The sequence below is a fragment of the Sorghum bicolor genome, chromosome 5 (assembly GCF_000003195.3).
Source record: "Sorghum bicolor cultivar BTx623 chromosome 5, Sorghum_bicolor_NCBIv3, whole genome shotgun sequence".
NCBI lineage: Eukaryota > Viridiplantae > Streptophyta > Magnoliopsida > Poales > Poaceae > Sorghum > Sorghum bicolor.
Window position 1 is genome coordinate 56,940,572 of NC_012874.2, and position 15,071 is coordinate 56,955,642.

Below are 15,071 nucleotides of genomic sequence, written 5' to 3' on the forward strand. Positions count from 1 at the left end.
TAACGAATGTCAACAAGCATTTTTGGCGCCGTTGCCGGGGAAGCAATTGGTGTGAAGATTTTGATAATGATCTTGATGTCTGCTAATTTAATGTATCACTAGCTTTAGTAGGTTTATTGTATTTATCTTTTCTGTATTTGTGTTTAGCATATTTATTTTTCATCATCATTTCTCTATAACATATTTATCTTTCTGCATTATTATTGCATTAGAAAATATAATAAAAATATTTTATATAACTCATTGCATCTTAAATACTAAAACCCCATGTGAATAAATTGTGTGGTGTGTAAAAGCCCACACGCGATATTCACCGTGGTGGAATAAAAAAAATAAAAAAAGTAAATAAACATGCATTCATCCTGTTCCATTTTCTTTTGCTTCATAAAAAGATTAAAACCCAATATATATATATATATTAAGAAAGAGATCTTGTTGAAACTCTGCTTAGAAAAAGAATTAAGAAAAATCTAAAAAGCTTGGACTGGCCAACTACTAATGTTTAATCAGTGCCACAAGTTTTGTTGTCTATTTGAGTTTAACATGATTTAAAGAGAGAATCCCCAATGATCAAGATATCTTCATTAACTTGGAAGCGCTGCAATCATCACTGACATTTTGAAGCTCAAGAATATTGAAGAACATTTGTGTTGTGCGGATTCAAGATTAAAGACTATGTCAACATTCAGCTTGGGGGAAGCAATCCCGTTATCTTCGCGATTCCGGCTTGAAGTAAAAGAGTGAAGAATAACAACAAGGTATGTCCAACCAATCATCATGCAATATTGAATTAAATTCATCCAAACTTGACTTGTTCAAGCTGGGGGGAATACCTTACACAAAAACATCCTTTGCCATGTTGCTATGTTGGTTGTCCCTACCCTTAATACATGCTCAATTTGTTAAACACTAATTATTCTACTTCATCCCCACTTGAGTAGATCTCTATAATGTTGTCATGCTACCTTTGTCTATTCACAAGTAAGTGTTGGTTTGCAAGTACTCGACATACTTTCATTGGCATTTAAATTAAGCATGGTGCTTAGGTTAAATAGCCTTCCTTAATCCGATTCGACATGGAGTCTAGTTTGGTTATTGAACTAAAAACTGCTTGTGTAGACAGTGGTATATTTTGTTGGACTAACCCCTGTAGGAAAATTTTCAATATCGATTTGAGAAGTCCTGAGATAAATTCAGAATGGAGATAAAGAGGGAGACACATGAAGTTTAACAATTTGCACAAGAAAGACATAGCTCGTCCATCATAGAGAGATAATCCATGGAACGAGACGAAGAGTGCCACGAACAAGATGCACAACCATTGAGAAAGAAAAGCTTCCACAAGGTGATATTGTACCATCACTCTTCAATTAATGTAACATCTTAAAGTATGTGACTGTCACTGTTATAAGCTTCTCCTTGATTCTGGCATGCACATGGATAAAAAGACAAACATGTATGATTTATAACTCCAAATTAACCAACCTAATTGATTCAACATGTTTAGTCCTTTAATCTTTGTTTCCGGTACTACCTTCTTGATCCCACACTCTTAACCATATGAGATAAAATGTTGCACATCTGATCTTTGGAAAATGATAGTCATGCAAAGAAAAAAACATTTACTTAGATATATTATCTTTCCATAAGGTTGAGTGATCTGATCTGACAAATGTTTTAAATGCTACACTCATGATCTTATCATCCATCAACTCTGTCTTGCTCACTATGCTTAAGGTTAGAGAAGAACAAATACATTTTTGGTTCTGTTAGTGTTTTCCACCAACAGGGCCCATGCACTTGATCTCTACCTTATCTCTATGAGCAGGATACACTTCGAGCAAAACATGGAGGTGTTTTCCAACTCCCAGACTCTACCAAGTGAAGGATCTGGATCTGCGAGCACAAACACATAGAGGAGGATGCTGCCAACGCCGCACTTCGAACTGTTGGGCAAACGAAAAACATGGGTGACACCATATCAAGAGTTGCAGATGTCAAGGTCTACACCTAACTCAAATGACGCACCTAAAGAATAAACACGGTGAGAAGTCTTGTTCAGAAGACTTAAAACATTGAACCCTCGCCGAATTATTTACTTTCCTTAAATACCTAAGTGATTTCTGCGTTCCCTTTTTTTCTTAAATTATTTACTTTCCTTAAATATCTTGTTAGTTAATCATGCTATCTTGAAAAGAAAATAAAAATGTTAAAAACAGTAAGCCCCATGTGAGTATGCTCGTGGCATAAAACCCATTCACTGTGGTGGCGTAAAAATAAAATAAATATATTCTTGTCCTGTAAAAATGAAAATATAAAAATAAATTTATGATCCTACTAAAGAGAGTAATATTTATTAGAGGAAGCTCAACATGATAAAGGCTAAGAGATTTTATGCTAACACTTAACCAGTTCCACAAAGCTTTGTTGTCTATTTGAGCTCCACAGAATTCAAGTATCAAGGAAGACTAGGAGACGGAGGATATCCTAATCGCTATTAGGGTGCTGCCAACATTCAAATACACCTATGCCACCTGCTAGCTACATCAGAAGAAATTACGTTAAAATCTAGCTTGGGGGAGAGCACCCCCATTTATCCAGCTAAGTGTTTCTACTCACATTTATACTTTACTCAAATAATAAAAAAATGCATAATCATAAAAACCCAATTAAACATCACTACTAGAAATGTGCTAATCAGTGACGATGCAGTAGTGACGATCAATACTTTTGTCACCAATTGATCGCATTCTATGACAAAATGTTTAGGTTCGTCATTAGTAACAAGTGACGTAGCTTTGGCACAAAGAATAATGACGAAATGAAAAGGATCGTCATACAACAACAAAACTAAATCGTCATTGATTGTTTGGCTCCTGTACCACCTTGAGTCGTGGTCCCACCAGCGGGTCCCACCTGAAGGACGTGGTGGAGTTGTTACACCAGCGGGTCCCATGACGAGGACGTGGCGCCGTGGCCCACCAGCGGTTCCCGGGTCCCACCTGAAGGACGTGGTGGAGTTGTTACACCAGCAGGTCCCATGACGAGGACGTGGCGCCGTGGCCCACCAGCGGTTCCCAGGCCATGCGTTCCCTGCAGCTATCGTGGCACGCTGGGCCAGCTTGACCCTCTCTTTATTTTTGCAAAAATAATACGCCGACGGGGGTATCGAATCCAGGACATTCAGGTAAACAGGGATAAGGCGTTACCACTGGAACGCCCAGCTGTTTGTGTAAAGGGTATGCATTATTTTTTATTTCTACATAGACTACAATGTCATATTCATTTTCCTTTGTCGATCGAAACTTGATGGGCCGTACGTGCGTGTCGGCTGGTCTGGTAGCTAAAGCTGCGCCTAGGTCTTGTGCCGCCGTTGTAAACGTTCTCCGCGTTCGTACTGGGATCGCCGTAATTCTTCTCCTGGAGGCCGATCGAGTGCTCCTACTAGGATCACCGTGGATCACACTGTACGGATTGGAGGCCAAGTGACCACCGTGAGCCATCGCGGTCGCTGGCCAGTACCGATTGGAGGCCGACTGTACCGACGATCACCGTGAGCCATCGAGGTCGCTGGCCAGTACCGATCTGGCATGCCATCTTCTTCTTCATGCATCCACGCCAACACTATCATTGTCAGTCCATCGGTCGGCCGACTCGTGGGATAGAGCGGCGGTGGCGACAAGCAGAGCTGTGCGTGGCGCGCGAGCAGAGGATTGCCGAGAGTACAAGGTTTGATTTGTTTATTAATTTTTTTACATATATGCATGTCTTTGATTTGTTTTTGAATTTTGTTGAATTTATTAATAGAATTTTAAGGAATGAGAGCAATGTTTATTGTACTGTGAAAACAGATGGACAGAAGATGGATTTTTGGGACACCATTCACACCGGCATATGTGAAAGGAGTTGAAGAGTTTATGAAATTCATTGGTGAAAGGTACCCCAAAGACAGCCAGATACTTTGCCCGTGCAGTAGGTTGTAAATCAAAAAATGCAGTCTCAAGGTGATCCAAGTGACCATATACACATTAATGGAATGTCCGCTACGTACACCAGGTGGATCCATCATGGGGAGTCCGTGGATACTGAAGTGGTTGAGAATTTGGAGCAGGAGGTTGAAGGAATTCAAGACTTTGCGATACATGTGGATGCGGCTGATGATGACTATGATGAGGATCACGGAGTACCAGAGATGATAGGAGAGTTGTATGCTGCGGCAGAGGCAGACGGAGAACAGGGAGGTTTGAAAGAGTCATTGAAGATGCGAAGAAGTCACTTAGCCCGGGATCTAGCCACTCAAAATTTTCTTTTTTGGTGAGGATGTTGTATATCAAGTCTCGTTATCGAATTGGCAATACAACATTTTCTGCAATGATCAAGTTGTTGTCAGAAGGATACCCTCAGAGTGAGTTGCCAAGTTCATATGACGAAGCCAAGAAATATCTTAAAGAATTGGGCCTCGGATGTGAAAATATTGATGTGTGCCTGAACAATTGTGTGTTGTTTCGGAAAAAGTATGCTAAAGACAATTTGTGTCCAGTATGCAAAGCATCTAGATGGAAAGACGAAACTGGGACGAAGAGGGTTCCACACAAGGTATTGAGGCATTTTCCACTTGTGCCAAGGTTGAAAAGAATTTTTGCTTCAAAGCGAACTTCTGAGGAAACACAATGGCACAAGAAAAAGTGGACACCAGTCGACAATGTAATGAGTCATCCAGCTGAGGGGAAGCATGGAAGGATTTCGACAAAAGGAACAAAAACTTTGCAGATGAGCCGAGGAACCTGAGACTTGTCTTAGCTACCGATAGATTCAATCCATTTGGCAACATGAGTACCCAGTACAGTATGTGGCCTTTGCTTCTGACAACACTGAATCTCCCACCATGGGAATGTGTGAATCCAGCAAACTGCTTTATGGCATTACTCATCCCAGGTCCAAAATCTCTAGGGAAGGATTTTGATGTGTTCCTTCAGCCCCTAATTGAAGACCTGATCGGTCTATGGGAGGGTGTCAGCACCTTGGATGCATGTACTGGTAAGAAGTTTGACCTTCGTGCTGCCGTGTTGTGGTGCATACATGATTATCTAGCGCTGAGCACATTATCAGGGCGAACAACAAAATGGTACTATGCATGTATTCATTGCGACAAGGATCCGTTGTCTCGGGAAATAAGGAACAAGATTTGTTACATTAGACATCGTTGTTACCTTTTTCGGGGGCATGCATGGTGGAGAACCTTGGCTTTCGATGGTAAACGTGAAAACAAAGAGGAGCCATGCAAGTTCACTTTGAAGGAGGTACTAGAGGATCTAGAGAAGGTGAAAGATGTCAGGCTAGGGAAGCATCCTGACATTACTGGAAATAAAAGGAAGCGTAATGAAGGTCCAAGGATTTATAGCCGCAAAGTTGGTTTGTGGAGTCTGCCATACTGGCAAGATTTGAAGCTTCCAAATAATCTTGATGTGATGCACATAGAAAAAAACATATGTGAAAATATTCTTGGCACATTACTCAATGTTCAGGGCAAGACCAAGGACACAACCAATGCTAGGCTAGATTTGTTTGATATGGGCATAAGGCCTGAATTGCACTTGCGGCAGCATGGAAACTCAGTCATTGCTCCACCCGCTCCGTATGTCTTGGGGAAGGAACAGAAAATCGCGTTCCTCAAGTTTCTCAGAGGTATCAAGTTTCCTGATGGATATGCGGCTAACCTAGCAAGGTACATTAGTGAAGATGGTTCGAAGATCCAGGGAAAGCTGAAAACACACTCTTGCCACATACTCCTACAAAGAATCATACCTGCTGGCCTAAGAGGACTCATGAGGAAGGATGTATATGAAGCAATTGCTGAGCTCGGGACCTTCTTCAGGGAACTATGCAGTAGAAATCTATGGATTGATGTTGTGAAATGGCTAAAAGAACAAATTCCATTGATCCTATGCAAGCTTGTGAAAATCTTTCCACCTGCCTTCTTTGATGTCATGGTGCACTTGGTTGTCCATCTTTCGGATGAGGCACTGCTTAGAGGACCTGTTCAGTACGGATGGATGTACCCAATAGAAAGGCGAGTGACACCTTGACTTTTTGTTCTAGGTATATGGAGGATATTGACACTAGATTTAACCGTAGTGATGGTAGTGATGGAGAGGTGCCATTGCCTGATGACATCTCTGTTTTTAAGCATGGTGTTACTCTTGTTGGATTTGATAGGAGGCAGTACATTGATGATGATGTCCTGAATAAATTAGTGTGGTATGTGATAAATAATTGTGAAGAAGCTGCGGATTATGTATAGTAAGTATCATTCAGATGTTTGAGTATAAGTTTTTATCGTTTCTAGTTTTTTCGAATTATTCTTATGACTATACTTTGCCATGCAGATTGTACAGGGCCGAGATACAAGAGCAAGGTGCACGTGATGTTGAAAAAATGGTTGAAAAGGGATTTGCAAAGTGGTTTAAATGCCATGTAAGTCAATACATATTTTGTTTGTAGGTTCTTAAATGCATTAGTATCCATATGTAACTGGTGAACTGATTACTTAATTTTGTTGCAACAGATTGCAAACAAATGCAAGGAAAATCCAGATTCTGTTAGTGAAGGTCTGTGGGCGCTGTCATGTGGGCCAGATATGCGAATTAAGACTTGTTCAGCTTGCAAGGTCAATGGAGTGCGATATAGCACTGTGGATCGTGAGAAGTACCTTCTGACACAAAATAGTGGTGTACTGACTGAAGGTTCCCACAATGAGATAGATGTAGATTTTTATGGTGTCCTTAAAGAGGTAATTAAGTTGGAATATAACTTGAATTTTCTAGTCCGTCGGACGGTGGTACTATTTCGATGCGATTGGTTCAATCTAGAAGGCAAGACGGGAGGGCTTAGAGGTGACGGACATTTCGAATCCATCAATGTGCAGTCATTATGGTACAAGACTGATCCTTTCATCTTAGCGACACAATCAAAAAAGGTATTTTACCTGCAAGACACATCTTTAGGTAAAGATTGGCGAGCTGTGCAGAAATTTGAACATAGGAATATCTATGATGTGTCTGAAAGTGAGGAGTCCAGTCATGATGTGCATCAGGATGACTGTGGTTCTGATACTGAACATGTAGTGGAAGCATGTGTTGAAAATGAGGTCATGCAGAATGTTCAAGGTGGAGAAGCCACTTTAATTGAAGGAAATTTACAACACCTTATAAATAGCAAGAAGCAAACTATTGTTCTTGAAGATATATAGTGAGGATGAGGAGGTAGATGAGACAGCGGAGCAGTACTATAGTGATGGTGGCAATGAGAACAATGGTTATATGTCCCTAGATGATGAAGATTCTGATTGAGAGCACTACTGTTTTGTTTTTATCTTTTTCTAGTATGAACATGTACCTTGAGCACTACTGTTTGGTTTTTTTCCAAATTCTAGTATGAACATGTACCTTGACCACTACTGTGTGATTCTGATTGACTGTGCTTCCCAAATTCCAGTATGAACCTTGAATTTCATTCACATTGGTGACATATTTCAGTCACATTGGTGACATATTTCACTCACATTGAATTGGACACATGGCATATGCAAACTGAATTGGACATATTTCATTCACATTGGTGACATATTTCAGTCACATTGATGACATATTTCAGTCACATTCAGATTAAATTCGATCTGAATCATACATTCTGATTTGTGCTCACAATCAGATTCATGAACAAACTAATATACATTCACAATTGGTCTGGGAACTCAATTCCAGTGAACAGTTACAATGTACATATTTTACAACAGTGGGCACTCTATTTACATATTTCACAGCTACAATGCATTGTTCAGTCATAGTAAGCTTTAGGTCACCAAATCCATCATCCATCCTTGTCTCTGTTGTCCCTATCCCAGTCCACAATCCTAGCATCAAGCCTAGCCCTCGTTTGCCTCTCCACAGAATTCCTGAAATGGGCAACAATAGAACACTATCAGCAGTTTATGTAGAAACAATAAGAGAGACAGGCCATGTAGAAGCAAAAAGAGAGACATGCTCTGCATTTTCTGTCAACATAGTGAAGACCTTCACGGTGATGGCGCCGGCGCCGGCACCCCCGTCGTCCTCGATCTCCAACTCCCCATCGAACACCTCGGTGTGGACCGCGTGGAGCACGTACCGCGATTGGAGGCCCGGGTAGGACTCCCCCTCCTCATCACGCGCGCCGGCGGCACCGAGGATGCAGGATGGCGCCGGTGGCACCGAGGCAGCACTGAGGTTCTCTCGGACGGCGCGCGCCGCGTCGGCGTCGGGGGACTCCCTAGGATGCATCTTCTCGAACAGCGGCTGTGGGGAGCTCATGGCGGATGGAGAGATTGGACGGATTGGGGCAGGTTGTGGCTCAAGGAGTTGTGGCTGGGGAGCACTCGACGGAATGAGGCCATGAGGGCAAGGGGATTGAGGTAAGAACACGGGGACATTTTAGCATTCCCCTGAGCACGTGATAGCCTTTATCTAAATTTAGAATCAACTACAACTGAACATACATGACTGGTGCAGCGATAAGGCTAGTTGAGATTTAACTCAAGCTCTTAGGTTCGAACCCTATTGGAGCAATATTTTTTATTTGCCAACATTTTTTTTTATTTTCCAACATTTTTTTTCTATATGGTACAATTTTTTGTAGATGTTTAATTTGTATAATATTGCTTCTATTTACAAAAAAGTTTGGAATGTTTTTGAGAAAAATGAACATGCACTAATATTGCTCCTCACATATATCAATTGGCACTATTCATGCTTGTACAAGATTTATACCACCACCTTGTCGGAATCATTTTAAAATTTTAAGGGATGTTTATGGAGCCAAACTATGATATTATGTGCATTTGTGTGATTTTCTAAACAAGGATTCCTATTGTTGTAAATTTTTTGTTAGAATAGTGAAGCATAAATATTAAAATTCCCTAAAGTCGCAAAAAAATTCTAAAAACTTGCAGTGACACCTCACTTTGGTGTATAATGTTGCCAAAAAAATTCAACTAATTCTGAGAAAGTGGTCATCAGCATTCTCACAAGGAGATACATGCCTACCATATGGTCCTATCACTAGGTGAGACTTCTTCATGCTTGTACAAGATGTATACCACCACTTTATTGGAATCATTTCAAAATTTTATGAGATGTTTATGGAGCCAAACTATGATGTTTTGTGCATTTGTGTTATTTTTTGAACAAGGATTCCTATTGTTGTAATTTTTTTGTTAGAATAGTGTAGGATAAATATTAAAATTCCCTAAAGTTGCAAAAAAAATCTAAAAACTTGCAGTGACACCTCACTTTGGTGTATAATGTTGCCAAAAAAAATTCCACTAATTCTGAGAAAGTGGTCATCAGCATTCTCACAAGCAGATACATGTCTACCATATGGTCCTATCACTAGGTGAGACTTCTTCATGCTTGTACAAGATGTATACCACCACTTGATTGGAATCATTTCAAAATTTTATGAGATGTTTATGGAGCCAAACTATGATGTTTTGTGCATTTGTGTGATTTTTTGAACAAGGATTCCTATTGTTGTAATTTTTTTGTTACAATAGTGAAGGATAAGTGTTAAAATATCCTAAAGTAGCTAAAAAAACCAAAACCTTGCATGGACACCTCACTTTGGTGTAAATATACTATAAATCATTAATCAATAATATAGTACAAATTAAATAAAGATATGGAAAAAAACAAACATACAAAAAATAGAAAATAATAATAAACACAAAAAAGTGAAAACAAAAAAAATTTGTCTCCGGTATCGCTTGAACCTAGGAGCTCATGGTGTACTCAAAGTGCCTTACCAATGTGATACTCATGTAATTTAATTAGTTCTCGTGTGTGACGTCACTTAAACAACAGGATGGAGCGCCTACAAATACTGGAGGGAGCGCCATTATACATTTGCCGTGATTCCGAATAAAAAAACACGCGCCAAAATACATTCACCCCCGAAAAAAAGCCGCCAAAATTACCGCTGCTTGTCCTATTTTCCCCACTCCCTCGTCACCCCTCGGCCTATTCAGTATTCACCCCATTTGTACAACCCAACGCCGCCGCCGAAGATAACCGCCGCCGCCCACGACCTCCGCCGCCGCCCACAAGCTCCACCGCCATCCCCAAGCTCCAACGCCCACGAGCTCCCATTGCCCCATGAGCCGATCTGACCCCGTCCACCTCGTTCTCGCCCAAACCTAACCCTAACCCCGCCAGTATTTGGGTCCTCGTCGTGGACGAGGATCACGGACATGGGGTGACGCCCACCAGGTGACGACCACCTCGTGTACATCCGCAATGGTGGCAACCAGAAGTGGAGGTAGTAATAGAGTGGCTCAACAAGAACAAGGTAACCATTTTGCAATTTCTCTTCCCAGATTTGCCCTGATTTTATCATGCAGTTTCTTGCACTGAACTGCTAGACGCATACAAATTGATAGATGCAGTTATCTTCTTGAACTGAACTGAACAGAAAATTAGTGCAGATAGGTATCTTTGCTGTGCTTAAATTGGTGTTAGCCATTAGGACTTGTGGGTGGCAGAGGCAGTGTGTCAAATGTTAAGAAACATTTGTATGCGTCTGGATTATTTTGTACCTTGACTAGAATTATTAGGTCCATAATACATATCATTGGTTATATCAAGTATCATCAGGAGTTGAGAGTTTCATTGTAGGTGTAATGGTGTGATGCATCTCATTTAGTGTTAATGATCTTTGGGCTACTCATTGCTGGGACCGCAATATATTCCTTGTTCCTTGTTGCATAGTGTTCCTTGTTTACACTTGAACAACCAAAATGAGTTCAAATCTATCTGTGATTATTCATTTTGCCTCAGTCTTGTATCAGTCTGTAAATGTATTTGTATACTGCAAGTCTAAATCTTTCAAAAAAAATGATCTGGTGGTTAGCGCCTACTAAAAGTTAGCATTGAATGTATAGAATTAGCAGGGCAAAAGCTACAGATTTCCGTTTTTCCTTAATTTTTTTGTTGACCTCCAAGTCTGAAACTTGAGCTACATCATTTAAGTATTGAATCCTGTAGTACTATAAATGAGGAAAAGAGTAAAGGTATTTCTATTTTTTCATCCAGATTTTAGATGATGAGAGTCCTCGCTGTTCTAGCCATGAATATCACCTCTTATCCCTTAACTTTTCTGCAGCCACTAATAGCACCTACCTCTTTTCTAATTAGCTTGTAACCATACTAATATACACAATTTGCTTGCTCTTAGAAGAACCTCCAAAAACTGATGTAGGTGCTATTAGTGGCTGCACACGTGGCGGAGAATGATGCAATGTTTGCAACTCTCTTTACCACAATCTGCAAATGACAAGGGGAAAAAATCAGCAAACAAGAAAACGAGTAGTGAGGGTTCGGATACATCGGAGTTATCTCCTTGAACATGATGATCAAGGAGATAGTGATGATGATGAAACTGAATCTGTTGTGCGGCCACAACCCACTAAGGTTTTTAGATATATGACCATGCTTTCTAGATACATGTTCTTTGTTTCAATTCAGTTCACTAATATATGCCAATTCTTACTAATGCACGTGGCTTACTTGATTTTTTTACACAGTCCCCTCCAGGGTATAGTCGGAAAATCATCACTCGGAGGATTAAGCGCAAGCCAGGTCCCAACATGCCGCCAGTAATTAGGTCTGGTAAAAGAGTGAGGGCACTGGAAGGTTCACAGCTGGAACCTCCTAGTGCCCAGTTAAGATCATCAAAAAGGCTTCAACTGTCAGCGATAGATGGTCAGCCTGCAGAGGAAGGCAATGGATCAGCTGGTGCAGCACAAGGCAACGGAGCTGGTGCCCAACAAGGCAATGGAGCTGGTGGTGATGACATTGCAGCCGCAGAGAATGACAATGGAGCTGCTGATCAAGACATGGCAACTGTACATGAAGATAATGTAGCTGCAGAGGATGACACTCAAGGCAAGTCATAATTTCTTAGTCATTCCAATATGCCATCTCTTTGGCTGATTTGCATGACACTAAAGCATCTAAAAGCATTTTCTGTTTTGTAGCTCCTGCACAGAGACGCCCAAGGGATCCCAGGCCACCCACCAAGGGAGCATACTTGGACAAGATGACAAAAGCTATGGGACATAGACTGCCCATAGCTGTTGCTCCAGGCAAAAGAAGGCCTCATGAACCTGTTCAAGCAGCCAAGTTTGCATCTGAGTCTGGTGTCCTCATTCGGGACAACGTTCCTATCCTACCTCATTGGAAGAACTACAAGAACGATGACAAATATTACAACGAGTTTGTGTCAAAGCTTTGTGTAAGTGCCTTGCTGTTTTTGTATGGTTGACATGTATATCTTCTTAACCTGAATTCATCCACTAAATGTGGAATCGTCATATGACTAGGGGCGCTTGGCCATAAACAAAATAGACGAGCCAACCAAGGAAGCTTGCACCGATATGCTGCGCTCTTCGGTGCGACAAATGCGCTATCGGCTGAAGAAAAAGTACTTCAATGGTGTGCCTGCAAATGAGGTTCGGACATCTTCTCTAGTTTCATGCATGTCTGATGATGAGTGGAATGCACTGACTGCAAAGTGGAAAAATCCAAAGAACATGGTACGGGTGTCTTGTCTTCTTTCTCATTTAGTTTTCAGTGGATCTTATCATTTTTAACCTATGATCTCATCTCACATGTCATTCTCCTTTAGGAAACAAGTGAAAAGAACAAGACTAATCGTAGTAAAGTCAAGTATCATCAGACTACCGGCTCTCGCAGCTATGTGGCACACTTGCATGCATATGTAAGTAAAGAGTACCCTGTACATAGTTGCACTAAACAACTTATTCTACATTTGATCTCACAAACCTTTGCTGTAACTGAATATCTTTGAAATAGAAGAAGCAAAGTAACAATGCAGAACCAAGCACTCACCAAAATGAAGAACTTGATGTGGTGGAGGCCTTCAAGACCTGCCATACCAGCTCCAAAAAAGGTCTTGATGAATCAGCAAGAGAGGCACTTGTAAGTCTAACTAGCTCAATCCTATGGTTCCTTTAATTTCTTCAGCTGAGTTTGTTTCTTGTGGTTGATGGTGATGCACACAATCAGTAATGACATGTCTAGGTACCCATAATTGGTCAGTAAGTTACCTTAGCGAGGTAATGTTACTGCCTTTTCCTGTGATTTTGATCCAGGTTGTTTTCAGTAGTCTACCTACAGTTTTTCTTTTTTGTGAAAGATGTCCTACCAGATTGCTACTCTTGCAATTTGAATGGTACTCAGTAAGTTGTATGTTTAGGCAAGCCAACTGAAATGGCAATGCAGAAAATCTTCATTCCATTTATAAACTTTTAATTGAAAGTCATGGTTTTGAGTCTATTTTGGACACACTAAACCTTTGATCTTGTTGCTGGTAATCTGAACTTAGAGTCTAGGAGATATGATACATAATTCAGTCCTCTAAACTCATGAAAGTAATGTGCCTGTGTCTAGTTCAACAGGTAATTATTGTTGGAAAATTTAGATGTTGACAACAAATGAGATAGCTGCAGATTCCTAGTGCTAATATAATATCCTTCTATTAACTGTGTTTTGTTAACACTTGAGGGATGTTGACTGAAAATGAGATAGCATAGAACTGAGAACAATCTGCACTTTGTTTCCACATGCTAAGGTGATGCCTGATTGTTTCATTGTACACTAGTTGTTAGTAAGAACCAAAGTACAGTTTACATAATGTTCCACAAAATTAATCATTTAATTTGTACTTCATTCTGTCCATGTTGCTAGGTTTCCTTCTACCTCTATAGTACACAATTTGTTGTCTATATTCTTTAAAATACATCTTGTGATATTTGCACCTAACTTTAACGCAATACAAGTATGAACTAATAATAGCTCATTGTTCTTTCAGTCCAACATGGAAGCTTTGAGGGCAGCCCCTGTTGATGAAGGTGAGACAGCAGCTTCTAGTGTGCAGGTTGTGTCCCAGGCCCTCCCCAAGAACAGCTCGAACAGTTTCCTCAAGAATATTGGCATCAAACCAACGGCATCGTCTAAGCCTGCAGCATTGAATGAAAGCGACCTTCGGGAGCAACTAGCAGCTGAAGCTAGAGCTGCTGTACAGGGTGAACTCGATGCTCTCAAGAAGAAAAGTGAAGAAGCTGATGAAAAGCTCGAGAGGCAACAAAAGGAGATGGAGGAGATGAGGAAGCAGACAGAGATAAACCAGAAGGAAATGCAGGAGAACAATATGCTGCTCAGGCGTCTGTTGTCCCTCAACAATGCTTCGACATGAACCGTTGCTGATGTTGTGTGCTACCAAGGAGTATGTGTTGCTGATGCTGGTGCTTGGCAAGGGGTCAAAGTTGTTGGCTGATTTTGCTTAGGCTAAAACCTATGATGTTGATGCTTGGCATCTTTATATTATTAGTTGTGTTGTTGATGTGAACTGAGATCAAAGTAGAACCTGGAATGTGATGTCAATAGTAATACATGAATTGAGTTTAGTAGTGTTGAGTCAGTTTTATGTTGACTGGAATGCTAGATCTGTTGAAGCATTTGTTCATTTTAATATTATTTGCATTTTGTAAAAATATTAGCATTTGCACCTGTGATGAAAATTCTGGGTTATGTGACGTTATTGCAATGTGATCAGTGACAAAATTTATGTGTTCTGTGACCTTATTGTTATTTTAATCTGTGATGAAAATTCTCCATTCTGTGACGAAATGTAAACCACTCCCACCAAGCCACGTGGATTAATCACAGCGTGCCACGTCATCTGCCACGTGGTGTTCTTCAGTGGCCACGTCAGCTGCCACATGGAGATCCACGTCACCTACCACGTGGACGTGCCACGTGTGCAAGACACGTCAGCTGCCAGCGTGGCAAACGGCGTTTGGGAGCCTCACGGAGCACCAAGCTATGACGAAATAGAGCCTCATCTGTGACGCAAATAATTCGTCACTGAATGAGTATCATTCGATGACAATCGCCATTTCGTCATTGAATGAATATCATTCAGTGACAAAAATCACCATTTCGTTACCTTGGTTAATC

At 40.8% G+C, this 15,071-nt stretch overlaps 1 protein-coding gene across 2 annotated transcripts; it reads left to right on the forward strand.

Annotated features, from left to right (window-relative positions):
• Positions 12,446-14,532, forward strand: LOC110435753. Of its 2 annotated transcripts, none has more exons than XM_021461770.1 (4): positions 12,446-12,625; positions 12,718-12,810; positions 12,906-13,031; positions 13,924-14,532. In XM_021461770.1, exons 1-4 carry the CDS (start codon positions 12,467-12,469, stop codon positions 14,305-14,307), a joined length of 762 nt encoding a protein of 253 aa, XP_021317445.1. In that variant the 5' UTR covers positions 12,446-12,466; the 3' UTR covers positions 14,308-14,532. The 2 variants fall into 2 exon arrangements, with proteins under 2 accessions (XP_021317445.1, XP_021317446.1); XM_021461771.1 differs by having other exon boundaries at positions 12,909-13,031.